The following is a 24,630-nucleotide window of genomic DNA, read 5'->3' on the forward strand; positions in this document are numbered from 1 at the left end:
TGACGCCACCCCCGCCAGGTAGGGCAGAGGTGAGGAAGAGGAAGAGGAAGGTGAAGGCAAAGCTGCGCAGGGTCCTGGCACTGCACGGATGGGGATGGGGACAAGGATTGGGATGGATTTCTATGGGTTCTCCCTGGGGGAGCAGGGACAGGGCTGTACCCTGCCCCTAGCCGCCATGGTGGCCCCCCCTTCCCGCTGCATCACGACTCCTGCCGGCAGTGGCACCCGGCTTGGCCCCAGCGCAGCTCGGTGCCCCACACCGGGGACCGAGGGTGCTGCCGGGGGGGTGAAGTAGGGTGCCCCACTACGAGCAGCCCCGCGTGGGCGGCTGGCACCCGCTGACACCTCGCTGCCCGCCCGGGCGCATGGGGCTGACGCGGCCATGACCGCGATGCCGTGTCCCGCACCCTTCCAGCTGTCACCGGTGGCTCCGGGGCACGCGCCAGGCGTGACGGCCCCGTGGGAGTCCCGCGCTGCAGGTGGAAAAGCTGAGCGAGCACGGAGCTCGCCTGAGTCAGGGCACGGGGCAGACACAGGCATCCCACTGTTGTGGGACATTGACACGTCACCCAGGCATCCAGCCTTCCAGCTCCCACCTGTGACATCCCGCTGCCAGCACAGGGGATGCCACGGGCCACCGTGTCCCCAGAAGCCGGGCAGCCTGGTCCTACGGGCACCCAGACGGGCCCGGAGCCGGTGGCACCAGCCCAGGACCTCGCCGGCACGGGGCCAGCCCCACCATGGAGCAGCAGCCGGGCACGTCCCAGCTCCCCGCGCCTCCGCTCCTGCGTGCCAGGCCAGGAGGAAGCGTTTTATTTACTGGTGTTATTTTTAGCCAGACGGTGCCCGGCTGCCTCAGCCAGCCCGGGAGGAGAGCGGCCCGACCACTGATAAACACTGCCAGGAGCAGGGGCAGGGAGACATGCTACAGCAGCCAGAGAAGGACGGTTGCCGGGGAGTCTGTGTCTGCCCCAAAATCCTCATCCCTGCCGAACCGGAGCTGGAAGGTCCCGCATCCCATCTGCACTTGCGGGTGCTGCGGGAGCCACCGCGGAGGGCTGCGTGCCATGGGCAAGGGGCACTGGGCTCCCTCCGGTCTTCCGCCAGCCCTGGCTGATCTCCAGCCAGAAGCCACAGCACTGCCTGGCACCGGTAAATAATTAAAGCAAAAAGCTTTGCAAGAAGAGAAACCCAAGCTCGCCTCGAGTTTCCGCCTAGAAGTGGTTGCTGCAAAGGGCAGAGCATGATGCTGGCGCCCCAGCAGCTCCCCGTTCTGCTTAATTGAGTAGCAATTAAGGGTAGTGCTAATATCTGCGCAGCGTGGCCCCGATCCCAAATGACCCTGTGCAACCACTGGTGCTCCCGAACGCAGCCCAGGCGGCAGAGCTGCTCCTGTCCCATGGCCGGCGGTCCCTCCAGAGCCCCTGTTAAACTTTGCTCCCAACAAACCCACTCGGGAGTCACGGACTTGCTGCGTTATCGATCGCAGCCACATAATCGATCGTGGCAAGCGGAGCAAAGGCCGTTTGCTGAGGAGCCGGGTGCTGGCACACAGCGGTGCCCCTGCAGCGCCTACGCCGTGAGCCACGTTCACCCGCCGCCGTCGCCGGCAAACATCCGAGGTGCAGCAGCAAGGATCAGAAGCGGGGGGGGGGGGGCACTCCGGGAGCCCCACTGACCAGGCGCAGTGAATCATGAAGAAAGGCACTGAAAAAGAGCACCCCAAGAGGGTTTTCAGGCCCATGGTGATGTGGCCTGCAAACGCTGGCTGCTGGACGTGCCATGCTGCGACATCCAGCCTCCAAAGAGGACTGAAATAAATACATAGAGAGATATCGATATGCTTCTCCAGAGCTGGAGGGACCCCGGGAGCACGCGTTTGTCTGCCCTTCACATTCCCAGACCAGGCTGAGTCATAGCCACAATGGCGAGAGGCTGCAAGGGCACCGTTTAATAGGTTATAGTGAGGCAATTAATTCCGTGAATTCCAGCAGGCCACCATCACCTTCCCGCAGAACCCAGAGAGCCCCAGGCATCCCTCAGTGATCCCAGGGCCAAGCATCTGAGCCTCGCGCCAAAGCAAGCGGCACAGGCAGAGGTCGGCTCTTCCTGCTGCCGCAGCACCCCACAAGTCCAGCACAGCACCCCATGAGCCCGGCACAGCACCCCGGCACAGCCCCCACAGCACCCCACGAGCCCGGCACGGCACCCACTGTGCTGAGCGACAGACAGGCGAGGGAAAAACCTCCAAGACACAGGGTTGAGAAAAGCCAGCATAAAGCGTTTTTATTGCAATAATAAAACTTGATACCTTTATGCGGTGGAGAAGGAAGTGAACGGCGGCAATTTCTCTTACCAAATCACTAGGCAGGGCGGAGGGAGGGGGCAGATAGGACAGCAGCGGGGGAAGCTATGCATTGTATGAGACCAGACAAGCGGCGATGACCAGCATCAGGTGTCAGGAGAGAACGGTCAGGTGTGCTCAGACCGGGGACAACTGGGGTCTGATGTTTCCTTTCCAGGGGGGAGAAAGGGGACAGGGACATTTTCTTTGAGCTGACTCCCCACCAGCCCCGCCACCTCCCCTGTAGACAGCACCTTCCGTTTGTCTGCTGTTTTCCTTTTTCTTTAAAGAAAGCTCAATGTAAGCTACTGAATTTTCAGGGTGTGGTGGAGCTCTGATGGAAACCCATCTCCATAAATCCGAAAGCGGGCTGGGGCGGGGGGGGGGGGGGGGGGGGGGGGGGAAGGAAGGCCCACCGTGAGATGGCAGAATGATGCAAACCCACGGTGCCCGCAGCGATGCTGCGCCCTCCCCGGGGAGCAGGGAAAAGACACGCTGCTCCCTCGCTGCCCCGGTTCCAGGCAGGGTACCTACACACAATCCTAGCGCTACTTTGCTCTCCGCATCCATTCAGCCTCGACAGCCTCACTCTGCTATGGCTTTTGCAGCAGCAGCAATTTCTGGTTTGAAAAGACCGTAGAGATCTGCACCAAAACCAGTAACTAACAGGTTTCCTTTTGTTCAAATGACTCCTATCTAAGGTCAGCCCATCTGCGTGCTACTCGTAAAACATAGTCTACACCTGGAACAAAAATAAGATTAAGAACTTGACCCAAAGTTCTCTAAAAAGAGTTGAGGTTTACGGCGTATAGTTTAAAAAGACATAAAAACACGATACAAGGAGGAAGAGTCAGACGCAAAGCTTAGTGACCAAAGGCATTCAATCAAGGTGTAAGGTTATACAATGAGTGTAGTGGACTATCAGGAAAAGCTCCGTACAAAGTCATGTGCACTCTTCTTGAAGCTGAGATTCTGGATTCCTCCATGTGCCAAACCTGCCGGGAGAGAGGAGAGGCAGCGTGACAGAGACGCCCGCCCGCCTGTGGAGGAAACCCAGCAGAGGAGGGACCGCGCTCATGAAACTGCGGTCTCATTGCAAACCGCAGGGTTTGCTCAAAGCAGAAGTCAAGCCCCGATTACAAAGGGGGAGCCCAGCCCCATCCTGCCCACACCGCAGGACCCACACGCTCCCAAGCCCAGCCCCATCCTGCCCGCACTGTTGGACCCATGCACCAGGAGCAAGAAAGGCAGGAGGGGGAGCAGGCAGCCGGGCCCCGCAGTGCAGCAATGCAATGCAAGAAACCCACAGCACGGTCAGCCGGCACTGCAACGCCTCCATGGCTTGAACCCGCTCTGCTAGGCTGGGAACTCTGCTCGTACCACTGTAGCGATCCCCAGCTCACCAGCCCCCCAAGAGCAACTTCTACCCACAGCCAGAAACCCGCCTCCTCCTTCTCACACCCCACCACTGCCAACACCTCCATCCCACCTCCCCACACTAGCCCGAGACAAAAGATGGGGGCCTTGAGTCACCCCCAAGCCATGACACCCCCTGGTATCAGCTGCCCCTCCTTACCCGAGGACAGGGTGCTGGGGTAGGTCATTCCAATTTCATGAGCTCCACATCAAAAATTAGAGTGGCGTTTGGTGGGATGATCCCTGGGTGGCCAGTAGAGCCGTAGGCGTAATCTGGGGAGATGGTCATCTTTGCCCGCTGACCAACGCTCATCTGGAGACAGGGAAAGAAACACAGGGATGTCAGGAGATGTGCACAAATACCAGGTGAGTGACAGCAAGAGGGACACAGACCTGTCCCCACCCCTTTCCCTACACTGGGCAAGAGCAAGGACCCAGGCTGGACAAACCAGAAGGGACAGAAGAGGAACGGGAAGAACATCAGGAGGAAAAGACAGGCAGCACAGGCTGGAAAAGGAGCAGGGCTTGAGATGTCCTTCATACAGCTGAAGGCAGGGAATGCCAGGCCATTCCCTACAGCCACCGGCACCCTCGTGCTGCATCCCCAGCAGCACACAGTGAGCCGCAGTCATGCACACAGGAACCGAAGCTGTGCTGTGCCCACCAGCCCTCCCTCCATGTGGGCTTTGCAGCCCGGGAGCCATCTCCGCTCGGAGCGGGAGGCCCAAGCGCTCCCCACCGCGTTCATTCAGAGCTGATTCAGTAGAGAAATGTCACCGCTGAGTCACTGACGTGCCGTAGGTGTTCCTGGGACCCGGCCCTGCTCCATTCCTGCCATCTGGCAGGTGGCAATGCAGAAGGTGATATTCACACCCACACCTCCCAGAGCCGAGGGGGCGGAGGGGCGGAAAACACAGGGGAATAAAAAAATAAAATAAAATAGAGTGGCACACAGTTATTTCTGCCCACGCTGCAGCTCCCCAGGCGCAAGGCTCTGCGCAGCCCTGCAAGGGACACTGCGAGGCAGAGAAGCACCAGGCACCTGAGCGACTCCTTCCTCCCAGCCGCGGATCACCTCCTGCTTGCCCATCACAAACTTGAACGGCTTGTTCCTGTCGCGGGAGGAATCAAACTTCTTCCCATCCTCCAGCATACCTGGGGACAGAGGGAGGGAGATGATGGTGACACAGGGACAGAGCCACACATATCTGCGTGAAACAGGCTGTGACCTGGCAGCCTGAGCGGGTGACAGTCACCCCTGGGAGAGCTCACGTGGCCCTGAGTCAAAGATGTTTCTCAGCTCAGCCTCCTTTCCTCTGGGGAAACACCCGCACTGGGCGGCCTGGGGGGAAAACCCCCCACCAGCACCCCCCGGGGTATCATCCAGCCCAGCAGGAGCAGCCTGGACTGTTCCTGCTCCTGACTGCTTTGACCCAGAGAGACGTGCTCCTCCGGCTTGGGATCGAGGACAGATGAGAGGAGCGGATGGAGGGGTGGGGGGGAACCTTCTCCACTCCGCAGCACTGCTGCCAGCCATTATGCAGGCAGCAGGATCACACATGGCACTTCCCATCCCACCAGCAAACACACATCCCGCTTCTCGCCATGGGCAGGCTTCCATGCTTGGGCACCCAAAACACAGTCAGGGTTCAGGTGCCCCATCTCAGCTGCTGCTGGCCTCCATCCCCCCCCATGTCCAGCTGCAACCTGCTGGTCTTCAGCCAAATCACTCCTGTACCCAGGAACGATGATGGGGGGAGGCAGCACCAAGCACTGGCCACATGTGCCCCGGGCAGTCCTTGTCCCCCCAGAACACGCTGCATGGTGAGGGCTGAGCAAAGCTGATATCCCCAGGGCTAAATATAACTCCCCAGCACGAGCAAAGGAGGAATTTCCTCCCCTCCCTTGCTCCCTGTCTGACCTTCTTGGGGAATCTCAGAGCCGGAGCTGCCTTATAGGAGCAGCAACTCCACTGGCCGCTGGAGTTGCTGCTCCTATAAGGCAGCTACAGCTCCACATCAACAGAGCCAGCACCCCATGCAGTAAGAGCGATAATAAACTCCTGCAAACGCTCCTCACTTCTTCACTGCCCAAAACCTTGTTTGCTTGGCTGGAAACAGCTCCATAGTCTTGCAAAACCAAACTCATCCAGCAATGCACAGGGCAGAGTGATTTCCCTTCACCAGGGCACTGCCCACGGGCAAGAGAAAATGCATCCGTGCAAAAGATGAGTCAGGGCATCTCAGCTCCAGTTTGCACCGTGACGGCAGTCATGATGGGAGGCACTCAACTGAAAGAAGGGAATGCAAAAAAATACATCACCTTTGCTAGGGCAATGAGCACCAAAAGCCCCGGGCTCCCGGAAGATGCAGGGGGTGGGGGCCGACAGCCCCACGTTTCAGTCAGGGAGTGGAATTAAGCTTCTGATTTCACAGAAAGGAAAAATCCCCCCTCCAGGGCTCTGAGCATCAGCACCAGCTCAGCCAGTCAGGCCACAGCCCTGGACTTTGGAATAGTAAATCTGGAGTTTTCTTGTTTCCTCCTTCCAGGATAAACCTCTTGTCGCTGAACCTGCTTCCAGCCCCGTCTGGCACCGCTCCCCGCTCCCGTCCGCTGGCCTTCCTCCTGCCCGGCGGGGACGCTGGCAGCAGGAACACGGGGCAGGCCACGCTGGCTGGCACAGGCAGCGCCGCCTGGCCACAACACGAGCTGACCCTGAGCTCAGCTCTGAGCCCTCAGGCATCGCAACGAGCTGGGGTGGCTGCGGGAGGGCGGAGGGAGCAGCTCGTGCATGCCACCCTTCTCCCCAGGCACCCACAGTGGAAAAACCCCGGGGACCACAGAGCGCAAATCCCCATTTATGACAGCAAACGGACCTGTGGGAATCTTGCGGGGCACCTGCTGCCTGCAGGACATCCTGGTTAATGCCTTTGCCAGGGGAATGTAAAAGCACCACCAGCGGCAACAGAGATGCTGCAGACCTCCTGCAGGAGCTGCCTGCCCCTGCCACTAAGCTCACCTGTCCGAATCCAGCCTCAGGAACTGTTTTGGAGCCGGCAGCACCCCAGTGGCATGAGAGAGAGATTAATGGACTAAGCTGGTTGCAGCAGCCCAGGGGTATCAATCACTTGGGCTTCCCCTGGCCCAGGATGACGAAGGTTGCACACAGAAGCTTGTCCCTGCTCCCCACCATGGGGCTGCTGCACTCCCCCCATCATGCCAGCGGGGAAAACAAAGAAGCTCTGATGCTTCACAGACAGCATCCTTATCCCAGGCACTTCCTCTGCCCACGAGACTCCCAGGAGATTTCTCCAGCCCTGGACAAGTATGAGCAACCATTTCCTCATCCCTGCCATCCCTAGCAAGGAGATAACAAGATCTTAAAGCTATTACAAAGGCAAAGTATCCTCTGGCAAAAGCAGTTGCCCCACCAGAGCTCCAGGAGAAGCAGCCAGCCCCCGATACATCCTGGCTCGCCGTAGCCCCTGGCTGGATCCCTTGCCCCCTGCCAACACTGGCCCCATGATGAGAGCAAAGCCTAAAGAGGTGGGTTATGGAGACACCCCCCACCACCACCCCATTTCCCACCTCGAGTGAAAGATTTGACTCCCTTGGAGATCTCAGCTGGGTGATACAGACATCGGGGGGGGGGGGGAGGGCGGAGGGGGGGTCTCAGGGGAACCAGAACGAGGAACAGCACGGAGTAGCCCTGCAGACAGGGGTGCACTAGTCGTGGGATGGAGGCAGGGAGGGCTCTGGAGAGCAGCCCCAGCTCCGGAGGTGCAGGCAGTGCAGCCGTGCCAGGTCTCTGCCACACTTGGCAGGCAGCAGCCGGGAGACGCCGGCTGCAACGTGCGACTTGGCTCCAGTCCCCCCTGGGCGGGCAGAGGCACTGGGAGCAGGCAGGCAGAGGCACCACCACCACCACCCCACCCCCCGAGATAAACCTGCAGGTTCGAGTTTTGCCAGTGGGGCACGGAGCCTCACCCACACCCCCTTCATCCCCGCTGGCCTGGGGTGCCGATCCCGGCACCACCATTGCCCAGGGTTTCCTGCACAGAGCAGAGACCGGAGCAGGCACCTTTGCTCCAACGGGAGGAAGGGACAGGATGGGAAAGGCTCTGGGATACCCAGGCAGTGACCAGGGCATGCTCCAACCCTCTGTGTCAGGATGGGGCTGCCCAGCTGAGGTTAAATCCTGCCTCCACCAGCAACTTCTGCCAGATGCTTTAGATTCCCGGGGCCCGAGCTGCCTGCACCAGCTCACCCATCACCCAGCCCACCCCCATCACTGCAGCTGGACGCAGGAGAGGGCTCTGCCCACCATTCGCCATGGCCTGGCAGGAGAGAGGACCTCAGCGCAGTGAGGATGGGATGCTTCGGAAGAAGGCGCTGAGCTCCCCAGAACCCACTGACTGGCAGTCGCACGCCTCGGTAGGAAACGTCTCACAACCGCAGAGTGTTTGGCTGCTGCTGACCGAGCGTGGCAGCACCCAGATGCAACGGGGAGAGCCCCACTGTGCCAGGTGCCACGCAGACAACAGAAAGAGCCGGCAGCCGAGGCTGCATCCAGCCTGCGCAGCAACGCACGGGTCCTGGGGAAGGACGAGGGTCCCCCTCTGCGCTATCCTGCCAGAGAAAGACAGTTTTCTTGAGTGTCCCTCCCAGCACTTCCATCCCTCTACTCTGAACCCACCTCCCTCCAGACACACCCACAGACAGAACAAGCTTGGTGCACTTTGCTGCTTGGGCAAGACGGTTCGGCCAAGCCGAGTCAGACTTGCCCCTCTCCTGGTGCTCAGCAGCATGGCCATGGGCTCCAGTTTCCCCTCCAGAAGCACAGTGGGGTAGTCGCAGTCTCCCAACACACTCAGACAGCGGCTCCCCTTCACACCAGCTCTCTTCACCCCCCATCCCGCTCCCGGGGAGCACCGTACCCGGCCCCAGCAGGGCTCCGGGGCACCGCGGGAGCCCCAACTGCATCAGCACAGCATCACACTCTGCCCCAGCTCCCACCCCAGCAGCCAGACCCACGGGGGGCTCAGGGCTGCTGGCCCCCAACCCACACCCCCTGGCTCCTATCTACTCGCTTATACACGGCCCTCCTGCCACACGCCAGTTACTGCGAGCAGTCCCGAACACATCGGGGAACTTTATCCTTGATTTAGTTTCTTTAACAGCCCTTTGTAGCAGATTTCACATCAAAGGCTGTTTCGGATGCCCTGCCGCGCAAGCTCTCCAGCAGCAGGCATGACCTCCCGTAAAGAGCGGGGACACGGGACTGAAGGAGGGGGAAAAGGCCCAATTCTCCTGTCTCCTCCCACGCACCTCCACCACCTCTGCAACCCCAGCAGGAGCAACCAGCATCTCCGAATCGGAGGCCTGGAGGATGCTCGGCTCGCCAACCTCCTTCCCCAGTACGACCCTCCCACACTGGGGCTGTCTGCCTGTCCATCCCTCACCCCTGGGACGCAATGGCTTCTCTCGGTGGGGTCAAGCCCCACGGAACAGGGGCTTGGGCCACCGCAGAAGCAGCAGCAGATGTCAGATGGCCAACCAAGACGGCTCCCAACACTCCCTCACCCGTGGGTCACTGGGTTTGTTTCCCAAAATGTTTTTTAACTAAGTCGCTGCACGTTCATAACCCAGCAGAGCAAGAGCTGAATCGCCGCAAACCCATCATGGCACACCACGGGCTGGATCTCCCCGGTGCTGGCAGGTTTCTGCACGGGGAAGCAAAGGGTAGGAGCTGACACGGGGGTCTGGAAGGAGCCTTGGAGCACAGCACCTCCCGCACTGCACTCTGCCGCTGTCCCCGATGCTGCTCCGGGCTCAGCAAGCACTGTAACGGGGTTGAGGAATCAAAGGTTTCTAAGGTTTCCTAAGAGCCAAGCCCCGCTCTGGCCTCTCGCAGGGACAGCATTCAGCAACAAAAATGGCATCAGGGCCCGAAGGTGTTTGATTTCTGCTGCCTGCTGAGGCGGGGGAAGGGGGGGCAGAAGCTGCCTGCAGAGGGAACTGGGGGAATAAAGGCCAAAAGGAGACAATAATAACAAAAAAAAAAAAAAAGGGAAATTAGAGAACCGCTCCCACGCACAGCGGATGAGTGCTGCTGGGGAGGGTCCATCAGGAGCAAGTCACCACGCAGCACTTTGCCCGAAGCACCGGGATGTGGGGATGGGAAGGCGGTGACCCACCAGCAGCTCTGCCAGGGTGGGGGGGTCCAGAGCTGGGAAGAGCTCCGGAGCTTCGGCAGCGCTGCAGGAGAGGAGAACCGTTCGCCGGGAGAGCTGGCAGGCGGCAAGGACTGGCCCACCGGGAGCCACTTGACTGCCTGCCAGCCTCCCTTTGTTCTGCCACCGGTGGAGGAAACGGGGCGGCCGGGGGAGACCGAGCTGCTTCCTCTCCCTCCTGACGAGGGAACGGGAAGAACCTGGGCAGGGGGTGTGTGTGTGTGTGTGTGTGTGGGGGGGGGAGATGGAGGAGAAGCAGATGGGCTGGATGCCCACCAAGTCCTCCCGGCAGGCAGCACTGCCCGGGCCCCGCTCCACAGAGAGGGTCACCCTCAGCCCCCCACCACAGGCGAGGGGAGGGCGGAAAGCGCTGGGGCGGGAAGGCGAATCAATTATTAGCAGAAACGGCCACAAACAGGTCAACTCGTTTTTACCCCGATGAGCCAGAGCTGTTCAAAAGGCGGCCGAGGGGGCGAGGAGATCCCCAGGGTGACCCCCCAAAGCATTTTTGGGGGTCCCAATGTTGGTTTCTTCCTCCCCCCCCCAAGCTCGCAGAAGGCTGCTGGAGGAGACCCTGTGGAGTATGACCCTCCCCAGTCATCGGGGCAGCCCCCCCTCATCGAAATTCTACACCTGAACCCCCAAAATAACCCTGCATTACCCATACGGGGGTGTCCCCCCTCCATAGGATCAGTGGCCCACATAGTCCAGATTGAAAAACAGCCCGGGGTGGGCTGCGGGTCTGGGTCTGCCCCACGGGTGTCACCCCCCACGAGGAAGAAGGGGCCGGGGCAGCAGGGATGGAGTTGGGGGTGCAGGGACCCTGCTCCGACACAGCGAACCCCCAAAATTCCCGGGGGGTGGGGGGGATGTGACTCGTCTCCAGCCGGGGAGACACGATATCCCATGGGACCACCCAGCGTGGAGGCTCTGGGCTGCCCTGGGACCCCCCAGGGACCCACCGGGCGCCGGCCGCGGTGAGGGGGGTGTCCCTGCCTGCTCCCCCCCCCGGGCCGTTTCCCGGTGCACCCCCCAAAAGAGAGCTGGACGCGGGTGGCCAAGCCCCCCCATCTATGGGTCCACGGGGACCACCGGGGCCTCCCCACGGCGTCGGGATACAGCCAGGACCCCCCTTTTCCCCGCCTGGGCACAACCAGACCCCCACCCCACCGCCCAGCACACCCCCCCCGCCCGGTAATGCCCTCCTGACCCCCGGGGCGGGCCGGACCGCCCCCCCGGTTCCCCCGGGAGAGCCGCGGCCCAGCCGGGCCGCCCACACGGGCCGGGTCCGGGGTCCCCCCCCAGGCTGCCGGTGCGGGCGTGTGTGGAGGGTTGAGGGCAGAACCCGGTCCCCCATCGCGTCCCTCGGTGGCCGGGCCGGGCCGAGGCGACCCTCCCCCGGTACCAGCGGGGCAGCCCCGCCCTGCAGGCCCCGCGGCGGGCGGCACTCACCCGTGTAGTGCACCACGCAGGTCTGGCCGCGTTTGGGGAACGTCCGCCCTGCGGAGAGACAACGCACCGTCAGCCCACCGGCACCAGGACCGGGACCGGCACCAGAACCAACACCAGCACCGGGACCGGGACCGGGACCAGGACTGGTCCGGCGGGAAGGGGAAGGGGAAGGGGAAGGGAGGACACGCCGCAGCTCACCGTCGCCGGGGGCGATGGTCTCCACATGCACGCCCATGCCGGTGCCGGTGCCGGTGCCGCTCGCGCACCCGCAGCGCCCGCAGCCCGAGGGAGGAGGGGCCACGTGTGCGCAGCCTCGGCCGCCGCGCCGCCATAGAGCCCGCCCGCCCGCCGCCGGGACCGGCCCCGCCCCCGCCCGCCGCCATCTTCCGCGCTCTCACCCCCTCCCTTTTCCCCCCCGCACCCCTCCGCCCCAGCCTCCTTCCTGCCCGGCCCCGGCCGCCATCTTGGCACCGCACGGTTGCCGGGGAAACGCGGGGACCCGCCGTGAGGGAGCGGCGGGCCTGGGCGAGCCGCCCCCGGGGCCCGGCCCGGTCCGGTCTTCCTCCGCACCGCCGCCGTATCGCCAGGGGGACAACCCCCACCCCCCAGGGTCCGGGTCCTTGTAGGCTTTGCCCGTTTCTCCGTCATTTATAGGCCCGAGAAGCGCAGGGCCTGGCAGCAGCGAGCCCGACCAGCCCCGGGTATGAGGCCCAGCGCAGGCCGCTGCCGAGGCCGCCAGAGCGGGGAACCCCGAGGTACCAGCACACACCGGTCCCTAACTCTAACCCTAAGCCCAGTCAAGACTTTTAATTATATCTACAATTCCCAAGACTAGGCTGTGCCTAAATTGAGAGTGTGGGGCACGTGCGATGCCAGCTGCCAGGTATGATGCAGTTTTATAGCTCTATATTGGCACCGCTCCCTGTACGGCTCCTCAGGGCGCTGGTGAAAGTCAGCACCGGCCCCGTGTTACCGGGGCAGGTTCAACAAAAAGACACATAGGTTTGAACAATCCCACATTCAAAAGGACTTTCTTCTGCGAACAACAGCAACTACTTTCTTTTTTTGGTCAAAAAAAAGAGAATCGCTCCAGGCACAGGATTTTTGCCTCAAAGCGTCCTATTTTCTTACTTCAAGGAGATGAACTTGTGTGTCCACAAGGGAACAGAGAAGTTCCAAGGACAGTCAGGAGACTAATAAAAAGCCAGTATTTTCAGCAAGTGCATTAAAATGGGACACAAGAGGAGGAGACTCTTAAAATAACAGCTAATGGGATGAAGCAAGTTTTAATTGCTTCTATTCCTTGCTTGCATCTTTTAAATACTGAAATAGCAAGGTAGGGTTCTTTTCTTGCTTTCATACCATAGCATTTTTGTGTTAAAGCCGCAACACACAGATGTTGCCCGTGTTCCCTGACTTTTCATACACACACCCATCAGCAGAGCAGATGTGTGAGGCCCAGAGTCGAGATGAAAAATAACAGGGGAGAAAAAGGGGCACGCTGTCATCCCTCCTGATTAATGCTATCTTGGTGAAGGGCTGGGCCTGCTCTCCCTTCAAGGGCCAACGATAAACAAGGATCTGGAAAGGGAAAATACTGCACAATGTATGCCCATGCTCGAGCCCTTGCCATGCTGGTGCAGGCACGCTTGCACATGTCAGGCACTGCAGCTCTCTCTCACCCTGGGTGGGGTGTTGGGTTTTTGTTGTTGTTGTTGTTTTTGAACTCCCTGGCATAACCTGCTCATCTTACCAGCAAGCAAAGCCACTGCAACAACCAGTAATTCGACAGAGGTGAGGAGCTCAGCCAAGTTTGACCACCCCTCAACTACTCAGGGGCCAGCTGGTTGAGACCCAGGAAAGGTTCAGGTCAGATTCTGGTATCTAAACTCTGGAGAAAGCCCAAAGGCTTGAAAACGAGTGAATTCTGCATAAACCCGCTCCCTGCTCTGTGGATCATCTGCTGGCAGAACTCACAAAATAAGACATACCAAGAGGGAAAAGCATGACAATTCATATTTAATAGTGTAAAAAATAAATGGGGCATTACTGGATATACAGAAGCACCACCACAGGCAGCAGCGGGGCTGGCCAGCACTGTGCACGCCAGCAGCAGCTCCCTGCCCTGTGGTGGGTCGGATTCTGCCCTGCAGCAGCTCGTGGCCTGTTCACGGCCTGTGCTGCAGGTTGGGAGCTCCATATCAAGCTGACTCCCCTCTCCCAAGGGGTGTGTACCTTTGAATGTAAGTCATGCTTTTTGCAGGATCTGAAACTCAGCAATTGGAGCGTTTCCTGGATGCTCAAAGGCGCTTGCTTGTTTGTAAATCCACAGGCAGCAAAGCTGAAAGCAACGCGGTGGGCAGAGGGCAGTGCATCCCAACACCTGACCACAGGTTTAGTCAGGCGATCCCAAGGAACATCCTTCACACTCCAGAAAACAAAACAACAAAAGAAGAGGAGAAAGAAAGGAGGCCTTCTGTGCGTCTGAGAAATTGTTCTGAACCTGAACTTCTGCGAGGATCCTGCGTGCCCTGACGCAGCTCTAAAACACTATCCCCCCCACTGATCAAGAAGTTGCACCACAAGACTTCAGGCTTCAAATTAATTCAGTGCACAACTGGGGAGTAATTTGCTCAGATCCTGCCAGTGTGCACCAGACTGGAGAGCTGCAAGGTCAACCAACGGTCAGATACAGCTCTAGCCCTAAAAATAACCCGCCTCACTCTCTGCTGCTCCACAAGGCTGAACACAACTCAGTGCTACCAGCCACGAGATGGCTGATTTCTCCTCTCTTTCCCCTGCTGCCCCCTCACTGTTGCCAGGAGAGACATGGGGGTGCTGAGCAGCTCTCGCAAGATGCTGCTGTGGGAGATCTAGCTATGGGCTATGATTTAAAAGCAACTCAGCTCTTCTTGACATTCATTTGACACTTCTGCCATAACCTGGCAAAAATCAGGACAAGCTGCCAGAAACCCCCTCAGCTGCCTGGCCGGAGGCAGCACAGCTCATTCCTGCAACCTCTTGCGCCGAGAAGCTCCTGGTTTCCCAGAAGTGACTCAGCTAACACGGCCCAGGTAGATGGACAGAGCGGGCTTCCACTACCCTGCTGCCAGGTGTCATTGTTTCTGCACATACTTTAAAACACCGCTGGCTTGAACTTCACCCTTGTTCAAAGAAATTCTAAACCTTTCCCTGTGTCTAAGCACAAAGACATGTACTATCTCGGCAGTATTTCCCCTAAAAACTGGTCAAAAATAGTTTCCTCTCAAAAACAATCCCTGTGTTCTTTGTGCATGCTTTCCCACAAGGCTAAGTGACACCTCCACACCCCAGTGTGCAAAAGCACTGCTCTGGGGCTGGCGGGGGCTCTTCCTCCCTGGCACTGCAGTCTTTCCCCAGAAGGAGAGCGCAGATCTGCCTTGCCTGGATCTGTCAGGACCTGCCAAAAGACCGGTGAGGCCAAGCCCTGGAGAAAGCAGCTCTGGTGAGGTGGCAGGCCTGGGGCTGCAGCAGGACCCTCTCCCGGTCCTGTGCCTGCCAGCCGGGAGAGGGAGGGGGTCAGGATACAAAACAGGCCATTGGAACAGGAAACAACAGGAAGTGATGATTTTCCCCGACAGCAGCACATCCTGACAGCACAGCAAAGCCGTGTCCTTCCCAATGAACTCACCCATTTCAGCCCTGGGTTTACTCTCGGCTGCCACGCTGTACCTGATGCCTGTTAAAAGGAATATGAGCACTCATGAAATCTGGTGTGAAGTCAGCAGTCTCCAAAATACCCCCAAAGCCCTTCAGGAAATGCACTCCTAGAGAGGATTGTAGCCCAAGCATGGGGAGCTGGACTGGACACACAGTCCCTCCCCTGTAGAACGTTTCTGTGTCAGGCTAGGACCAAGGCAGACACCCAGATTAGTGCTAGGTGACCTGGCTCCTTCAGGGAGCTGGAATTTACCCCATTGCTTCCATCTCCATTCTCATCTGCTTCCTCCTCTCCTCATTGATGGGATGGAGGCAGAAGATAATTATGGCAATGAGCAGCAGGCTTATTGGAACTGGGGCCATGAGAAGCTGCAGGGTGAGGATGACGGAGGGGTTGTACATGCAATCTCCAGCACGGTAACCTGCAAAACTGAAGAGGAGAATGGTTTTCCTTCCCCCAGCCCCACTGGACCACTGCAGAAAAGCAAGCAGACACCTCCATTGTGCTCCTCTAGAGTCTGGTATCAAAGGCCCAGTTTGGGGGAATTCCCACTCCTTTCTGCTCCTCTTGCTCCCAGTGGATTTTGGAAGGACAAATTTGGATATCCCTGTGACTCATTCCAGCATCTCCTATCAACACTCTAGAAAACAGCAGTGGAAAGTACCTGTGCTGGGCTGACAAAATAGGGGAGGTAGTGTTTGGGGCTTACTGTAAACTCAGTGTTGATATCCCCACAGCAAGGCCACCTGCAAATTTGTTGAAGAAGGCATAAAACGAGTAGAAGAGAGCTTCCAGGTTAAGGCAACTGGGGTTCCTCAGCATGAAGTCATCCACCGTATCTGGCAGCATGGACCTGGGGACAGACAGCCCCACAGACGTGTCAGTGACACCCACGCCAGGGCCAGCTGAACTCAGTTGCAGCGTCCCCAAGCAGCAGAGAGAGACAGAAACCCCTTGCAGAACCCCACTCTGGAGATTGTTTTGTGCCTGTCCTCTGCCTTAGGCAAACACAGTGGAGAGCATCTTACAGAGAGGGTGTGGGCAGCTGCTTCAGAAAAAATTGAGACAAAAACCAGCACCTTGTGCAATGACTGGCATCCTGCTGCTGAACCCAAACACAGACTGAATGACGCTGCTGGGGGACCATGGATCACATCCACATCCCTTCCCAGTCCCACCTCCACAGATCCCTCTGAAGCCCAAAAGCTGCTGTATTGAGCAAACAGGCAGCCTTGGCACGGTGTGGGTGCTGCTTTCCCAATAACCTTCCCCTCTTCTCCACCTGTCAAGTGGCTCAGAGGTGCCTCTGCTCACCACGGTAAAAGGTAGAGCACAGCCATGCTGCAGCCTGCCATGATCACCAGGAAGACGAAGGCCAGGAAGTTGTGCATCACCTGGGTGACGGCTACCAGGGCTGGCATGATCAACTGCAGCGGCGAGAGGAAGAGGAGAAACAAAAGCACATGGGCCCTTTCTGCTGTTCACAGGCAGCTTGCACTGGTCTGCCCCAACCAAAGGCCATGACCCACCCTTCTCTACACATTTCATAAACAGAACGGCTCCTGTCCCCTGTGCAGTGCAGCATGGAGGCCCTGGACAGGCTGACACTGGCAGCAAAACCTTCCTCTTGGGTAAAGAAGGGATGGTTATAAAGGGCAATGGAGCCGAGTGGTTAAACTGGAAAGCTGGATCTGCTATGGCTGCACCCAATGTCTGTGAGGAAGGCATCTGGAGATAGATCCTCAATGGGATCTGAGGACCTAATTCGGGGGGGGGAGGGGAGGGGGGAAGCCAAATGGGATTTCCTTGCTGACCTGCAGAGCCAAGCAGCAGCTGGGATGTGTGTCTGATGAGCAGGCTGTTTCCCAGCCACTGCCAAGTGTGGTACACAGCCCTCCCTTCCCTCCCTGTGCCTCTTGTGGAGCTGGGTGGCAGAATTAAGATGACTTGCATCAAGCGTGCAAGATCCTGGAGCAGGACAGAGGCCACAGGACAATGTTTGTGTGTGCACATGACACTGGTGCATTGCTACAGTGTCTGATCACACGCTGCTCACCAGATCTGCAGCCATGGAGTCTCAGAGCCTGAGCCCTTGGTTGGGTGATGCTGCAAAAAATCATTTCCCCATTGTGCCAGGGACAGTCCCTCAGCCTCCCTGCACCATTACTGCAAAGCTCTGCAAAGCCATGGCCACCGATACCAGCAGTGGCCAGATACAAGGAAGTGCAGAGCTGCCATCAACTACTGGGTTAACTCCTGGCCACCTGCAGTGCAAAGGACACCATGCACAGGGCCACCCTTAGCCACCAGCCAGCTCTTCTCCCCAGACTCTATAAGCAGCTGGGGACAAGGCTTTCCCTTTGCAGGGCTTCTCAGTCGACAGCCACAACCATGGGCAAACTCACCGCCAGACCCAGTGATGCTGCTGTTTTCTTTCCAAATCTCCCCAAAAACCACTGCCAAAAGGGAATAGAGAGGGAAGCTGTGACCTGAGGAGAGAACCAAAGGGGAATCTTAGCAATGACCCCCAGGACTGCCAGTCTCTGCGTGGGTGACATCCTTGCTGATGGGCAGAAGCAGCAGCACAGGACTCCACAAGGCTGAGCTGCCCGCGCTGAAGGGCTGGGGTGACCCAGGGAAGTAGACCTTCCTTCACCAGGAAGGTCTGCCTGGGGCTTACTTACCAACATGATAAGCACTAAATGCTGGAACTTCCCAGCCAGCCCTGCGGCATGAATACAGAAGAAGGCAAAGATCCCCTGTGTGATCTGGGAAAGCAATGCGGAGACATTAATTACAGAGTCCCGAGTTCACTGTCTGGATAACTTGCTTGCACATCTTATCCCTCAAGTTCTCCTGCCACAGCAGGTCTCGCACCTGGAAGGCCAGGGACGCAAAGAGGAAGCCACACAGCAGCTGGGTGTAGGGCTTGTGTCCCATGATCATCCTCAGGCAGCTGGCAAAGGGCAGCTCAACCTTCCCCAGGGGACTGAGGGGCCCTGAGAGGAGAGACAGCAGGGCTGGCACTGGAGCTGCCAGAATGAACGTGATGGGGTGGGAGGCACAGGGAGATTCTACTGCTGTGTCCAGGGTGCAGCTCAGCTGGGTGAGGAGCTATCAGAGTCTAACATCTCAGTGCAGCAACAACAGCCCTGGTGTCAGCTACAGGCAGGATTTTGCCTCTTTACACTGCGCACTCGGGCTGGCCTGCGTAGCTCTGCAGGCTGTGTGTCGGCGAGCCTTGCTCAGTGCGAAGCAGTGAGCTGCAGACCCTGTCCCAGGCCCACAGCTCCCCGCAGGAGCTCCCAGGCAGCCGGAGCCTTCTTTCCTCCAGAGCATCTCCCCTCTCCTCTGCGGGAGCAAGACGCTGCCAGCACAAACCAAGGAGGGTCTTGGCATCCACGTATGTGTGTGTTTCTGAGCCCCACCCCCAGAGAGCTGTCCCCCACATAGGAGCCCAGCTCCCTCTGCCTCACACCTTCCTCACCACCCATTGCCACTCGGCACCTTTCAAATTGGATCTAAGTGGACCTTACCAGGCTGCTCCCTGACTCCAAAGATAAGAATCAGACAGGACAGGCAATAGATTGAGCCCAGGACCAGGGATGCAAATACATAGGCCCTACGCTGGAGAACAAGAGACAGTACACAGTGACAGTGCGGGTACCACATACAGAGCTTACAGCACAGCCAGTGGCACCTGCCCCAGAGCTTACAGGAGGAGCAGAGGGCAGACAGGCCAGCCCTTACCGTGTTCTCCAGAGAGTCTGTGAGGCTGTAGGTGCTGGTGTTGGGCAGGGTCTCGTTCGACACGTAACAGCCATTCATCATGCGGGCATGGTAACTACCCACAATCTGCCCCTGGATTCCTGACCCAAGGAGCGCGCTGAACACCTCCGTCCCCATTCCTGCCAGGATGATCAGGAGAGAAACCTCACTCCTACTCCCCAGCTGATGGGATACATCCTTCAGGGTGAGAGACCATCTTTGGGAATGGAATTGGAGGCACCAACATCCAGAGCTGCCTCAGAAGAGATCTGCTATTTCTTCCTGCTCTGATTTTTTTCCCTTGGCTCCAGCAGTAAATGCTTTAATGTTTCGAATCAATAAATTTGGGTCCTGAGCTCCCTAGGGATGATGCAGATTTAAGAAATATTTCTGCAGGTAAATTCCTTGCAGAAGATGACTGGTTTCATCCCTTGTTTACCCCATCCACCCTGCAGCCCGATCAAAGCCAGAGGAACTTATTCACCTCTCCTCTGAGGAGGGTGTCCCAGGAACGCAGGCAGCCAGGGCTGTAGGGGCACAGACACTTACTGTAGGCAGTGGCTGAGTCACGGTCTCTCTGGGTTCCTCCCAGGAACATTGTCAGGGAAGAGTATGGCACATGGTGGCACTAGGGAGAGCACAATTCAAACACAGCTCCGGCTGCTGCTTCCCTGGTTTGCTGGTCATGACACCCCTCACCCCTACACACAGCAGATAATGCTGCTTTCTGTGCCACCCCTGAACACAGGTGGCTTTTCACCCTCTTCTGTGATTTGCTCTGTTCCCACAAACTAGTGAAAGAGAAGGTCACATCACCATATACAGGCAGCCCAGCCCCAGATTAAAATGCACCCACCACTCCATCTCACCATCCCTGCAGGGATGGTCTGCACCATCCTGCATCCCTCACAGCTCCCCAGCTACAGCTCTCCCAGACTCTGCTCCACGTTCCTTCCTGGAGAGGCTGGGGCTGGGACTCCCCAGCTCAGCGTGCCCCTGTTCCTGGCAGTATAAGACAGTCAGCCCCAGGCACCATGTTCCTTACAGTCATGCAAGTCTGGAAGAAGCTGTACGTGAACAGGTACCACAGGAATTTCAGGGAGGTGGGGGTGGCATCCAAGAGGGTGGACCACATCATGCAGTAGCAGAGCACCCCGAAGGGCATGGAGCATGCAATCCTGGGGAGGAAGCAGAACTGGTCAGATGTGACCCTCAGATAAGGTGGTCACACTTCTCATTACACAAGCCGAGCTATATAGCACAGCCTCTTCCCCGGCTTCCAAACCACAGCCCAGCTACTGCAACATCAAGGTCTGTGAGAGGAAACAGCTTTGCTCAAGTCAGCATCCATCAGTCAGGCTGGGGGCGGGGCTAAACACAAGCATTGAGAGAAAAAGTAACGTCTAAGTTGTCCAACATTTCTTATTCTCTTGCTTAACTACTTCAGGTCCTTGCCCTGCCGCAGAACCCTGGAGGCAGTGGTAACCCTCTACGTGCACGATCTGCCCGTGGTTAGAGCCTGCTGGAGAGCTGCTGGCACAGCTGACTACCAAACCCTGTAGGTCCCACCACACAGGATTCTCAGAGCACCAAACCTCGTGGCCTTGAAAACGTGAGGCCCCAGGGAAAGAGCAAGTGTAAAAGTTTGCAGTACACTCCTCCTCTTCCATTGCAATGACATATGGACCCCACTGCAAGTTATGTTATCTTTAGCGTCCTGGTGATGTTAAGTTTTTGTAATTCTCCATAAGCCACAATCACATTAAACTCCCAGTGAGGCATCCCTTCTACCTCCTTGCACTAGCACTGAAAGAATTTGAGGCAGCAAAGACCGTCCTGAGGCTCCTGCCCAGATACTCACCATGGGATCAGCTTGCCATATTTCCTCCGCGGACTCTTGCTGACTAGGAAGCCAATAGCTGGGTCAGTAACTGCATCCCAGGCTTTTCCAAGGAAAATGATCAAAGAGGCATGGAATGGCTCCAGCTGGGGGGAAACGGAAACCACAGCTCGAAAGAGAAAGAAGTCCTGGCAAAAAGCAGCGGGCAGTCAGCATGATGCAGGTCGCTCTAGCCAATGTTTCATCTGCATCCCCTGGAGACGACTCCACTGTTAAAATGGCCCAGAAACATCTCCTGAATGCCCACCAACAATATTTGCATCATGCAATTTTGATCCAGTTTGAATGCCTAATTCTGATGAGCATTTCCAAGCGCTTTGGCCACCCACCAAATCCTACCCTTGACCCAGTCTGGTGAGTTTATGCCAAGCCCCTTTGCAGATAACCCCATCTCATGTGGCCACTCACCTGCACAACATCCAACAGGAAGATCTGGAGGAAAAACCCGAGGGCGTTTCCTGTCATCTGGTAGGGAATGCCCCCAACAGCATAGCAAACCTTTCTGCAAAGCGGCAGTCCTGGCTTCTCCTGCAGCCAAGACACCAGGGAACAAGCCCGCCTGAGAAATGATACGCACCTCTGGCTGACAGCAAACCTCCAGCTGCTGCTTCTTCCATCTGCTGGGTTCTCCAAGGCCCATTTAAACCCTGAGTCATGTCATAACCCCCCACGCACCCACCCATGACTCACATACCTGTCCTTTGGCTGGACATCACTCCACCTGATACCCACAAGCACGGTGGACACGGCAGTTGGGGTGCTGTAGGGTGCTTCCCCATCTGCTGGCAATCTTGGTGCGCACAACAGGGCAGCAGCCTGGCTTGTGAGATCCTGCTCAGCAGTTTCATCTTCATAAGCCTTCAGGGTCTCTTGCACAGCCACCCTGAGGGGCCGGGCACACCGGCAGCCTCTCTCCTCGCTCCAGCCCACCAGCCCACATCCACTCCTCGACCAGCCAAAGCCCCAAGGCAAGAGCTGAGCAGCGGGCATCCATCTCATTTGCATGTCTTGGGCTTGTCTTGTCACCAGGGCCACATCCCTGGTGTTTCACCTTGATTCTCCTGGGAGGCATGTTTGCATGAGATCACAGGCTGCTAATGTAAATGAGATACATATCTAAAGCCAGACACCGAGCTATCTGCTGAGCTGCTCTAACGTTCTTTCCTATTTTATTGAGCCACAATCCAATGGTTCAAATTCTTTAATATTAAAAAGTACAAACTGCATCAGGCTTAAAGTGACTGTAATGGAGGCAGTCCGAGGAGAGAGCCTGCAAAGGCCAGAGCCCAGGGGATTTCTCTAGATCAACAGGGAAAGCACAAGGAACGTTTCAGCATGCAGGAAGAGGGCTGATGGCAAAGCCTCTATTTTATTTGGATGTGGTTAGCTTCAGTAAATACCATACCAAGCCTCAAGTATCTGGCAGGTTCCCAGAAGCAACCTACAGCACTGACTTCCCCCCAGTCCCGAAACGAACTCACTGTCTAGCATGACACACCTCTGCATCACACAAGACCGGGAGTATACTGCAGAATACAGGGTGAGACCACATAGAAAGCAGACGGCTTGTCTGGGCCCAGCTTTCCCCTTGGCTGAAGCAGCACATGGCCTTGGCGGCAGCTTGGCTCTCCTATGAGCAAGACCATTGCTGGAGGCCATTTCTGTTGGGATAGGGTCAGCAGTGGTGGGGTTGCAGTGCAGATGCCTGGGGATCGGGGCTGACCTCCCATCTCAGCACAGGCCACCTTGGATGATGCTCAGGGCTAATGCGCTTGTCAGCATCTCGGATTCCCGGTCTACACTTTATTTTGGCTTTCCCGATCACCGAGCAGCTCCAGCGCAGCTCAGAGTATGGCAGGCAGTTTGCTGTCCTGCACTCAAAAAATACACAGCCCTTTCTGGAAAGATGCAGAAGGCTCCCCTGCTCACACACGGCGCACAGCCATCCCCACACAACAGGTCCAGACATGGCTAAAAAAGGCTGCAAGCTCCTCCAGCAAGAGTTCTGCAGAAAAGCAGAGAGTAAAGAGGAATGGACACTTGGCACAGAAGCAGCTGTGCGAGAGGCTGGGCTGAGGGACAGACTGCGTGGTCACATCAACAGCTGGGTAACAGGGAAATCAAGCCAGGAATCACTTCAAATTCCCACTTGCCCTCATCTCTTGTGGGGTGAGGGGGCAACCTGCTGGTTCCCCAGCCTTTTTGGGCTGGAGATGGCTTGGCTGTGCCGCTAACATCAGCTGAGCTGACAGCCACCCTCGAGGGATGACAGACCTTCATTGTAACAGTACTAGGGAGCAGCTTCTGAAGACACAAGCACAATCCCAAAAAGCAGCATTCCAGAAGGCACTGAGTGCCTTTCCCTCGTGCAGCAATTAGCAGTAACTCCTCCACAGCCCACGCCATGGAAAAAGCACCGACGCTGCTGTGCCCACCAGGCTGAAGGACCCAGCCTCTTCCTGCACACCCAGATAACCTCGGCAGCCTGCTTCTGCCTCTCAGCTTCTGCTCCCAGTTTACTTTCTGCCTTTTACAGCACACAGCAAGAGTCAGGTCCCTTGTATTTCAAATTGCAGACTAACCTTGTCCCGCAGGGATGGCTGAAGCATTAGGTTTGCACCACCGCTGCGGAGCACTTACTCATACAACATCTTTATTTCCACAGCAATTCTGTTTCTAAAATTACAAAGGCATTTCTCTCAGCTGTAGGGTTTTGTGGCAGCTTTTGTTCCCTTTATGCTCTCAGCAGGTAGGACAACGCTCTGCATGTCTCTGCCCATTTCACTTGAAAGTCAGCAACAACAACAAAATGCAGAGCCTTGCTTTAACAATGTGTTCTTGAGCTTGAGTCACAAACACTTCGAAACACCCCCACAGCCTGCGGCTGCTCGATCCGGGGAGGCTCTGCGTGGGTGTGCACACTCGCGAGGGTTAGCATGCACGTGTGAAAAGCATTGCTGTGTGTAAGAAAGAAGCACCCTGGGACGTTGATCTTACCTCACTGTGGACCACTTTCCTTTGTGGAAGAGCTCCTTCTTGGGTTAACCTGTGCAGCTCAGCATCTTCATGACCACCTGGAAGCATGACTGCAGACACAACCGTGTCCTTCAGCGGTGGGGAAGTAGAAGCTTCCTTGCCCAGGGTGAGGAAGAAGTTGCTTTTTACGTCAAAAAGCACACCGCAGGCACAGATCAGAGCTGGATGGAGATTTGACAAGTGAAGATACCACATCTGCAGAGCCCCAGGAGGAGCTGATGGAGGGGAAATGACTGTCCCTGAGGGAGGAGCGTGTCCAGACCCTGCCCATGGAGGCGGGAAGCCTGGCAGCACTCACAGTGCAGCATGTACTTGGGGCAGTAGGTCCCAGGCTCTCTGCAGGTAAGTGGAGAAATCTGGTACTCTCCAAAGGTCAAGCTGGGTCCAGCACTTCCTCCCCATCCCAGGGCTGCTGCCACACTGAGATTTTAAGGGTGGGGAGAAGTCCTTTGCCTGAGCTCCAGACCACTGCCGGAACACGCTCAAGCCACCCCAGGACTCCTGCCTCAGCACCAGCAAACACTAGCTGCAAAGAACCAGTGTGGGCAACAAAAGTGGCCGGAGCAGCCACGGAGAGGGCAGCGGATACAGGCAGGTTCTTGCTGTGGGTCACTCCCCGACAAAAGGCCCTCTCTCTCCCAAGCATCCCAGGAAGACCAGGAGCCCAGCTCTGGCTTCTTATTCACCTGCCCCTTTGCTTTGGGCTCTCCTTAATGGGTACAAGGTGTTGGCACTGCCATAGCCGAGGACGTCACCCAGAGTAGGAGGCGTGGGATACATT

The 24,630-nt window shown here is 57.4% G+C and overlaps 2 protein-coding genes across 2 annotated transcripts; both read right to left on the minus strand.

Moving 5' to 3' along the window:
- Positions 1–2,260: 2,260 nt before the first annotated feature.
- Positions 2,261–11,780, minus strand: FKBP1A (FKBP prolyl isomerase 1A). Its single transcript, XM_082490991.1, has 5 exons — positions 11,644–11,780; positions 11,446–11,493; positions 4,803–4,915; positions 3,921–4,073; positions 2,261–3,339 (listed from the first exon to the last, which is right to left on the minus strand). The coding sequence occupies exons 1-4, from the start codon at positions 11,678–11,680 to the stop codon at positions 3,945–3,947; spliced, it is 327 nt and encodes a 108-aa protein (XP_082347117.1). The 5' UTR covers positions 11,681–11,780; the 3' UTR covers positions 2,261–3,339; positions 3,921–3,944.
- A 2,026-nt stretch (positions 11,781–13,806) lies between these two features.
- Positions 13,807–24,629, minus strand: LOC309677985 (sodium-dependent lysophosphatidylcholine symporter 1-B-like; the record flags this gene model as incomplete). The annotated part of the gene is made up of 16 exons (XM_082490896.1): positions 13,807–13,873; positions 15,116–15,163; positions 15,398–15,574; positions 15,855–15,998; positions 16,460–16,572; positions 17,551–17,634; positions 17,830–17,913; positions 18,023–18,144; positions 18,682–18,772; positions 18,896–19,053; positions 19,463–19,541; positions 19,959–20,091; positions 20,775–20,899; positions 21,222–21,341; positions 23,811–24,010; positions 24,536–24,629. The coding sequence occupies 15 exons, from the start codon at positions 24,627–24,629 to the stop codon at positions 15,133–15,135; spliced, it is 1,755 nt and encodes a 584-aa protein (XP_082347022.1). The 3' UTR covers positions 13,807–13,873; positions 15,116–15,132.
- Position 24,630: the final 1 nt, after the last annotated feature.

The sequence above is a fragment of the Vanellus vanellus genome (genome assembly GCF_965231255.1).
Source record: "Vanellus vanellus genome assembly, chromosome: 15".
NCBI lineage: Eukaryota > Metazoa > Chordata > Aves > Charadriiformes > Charadriidae > Vanellus > Vanellus vanellus.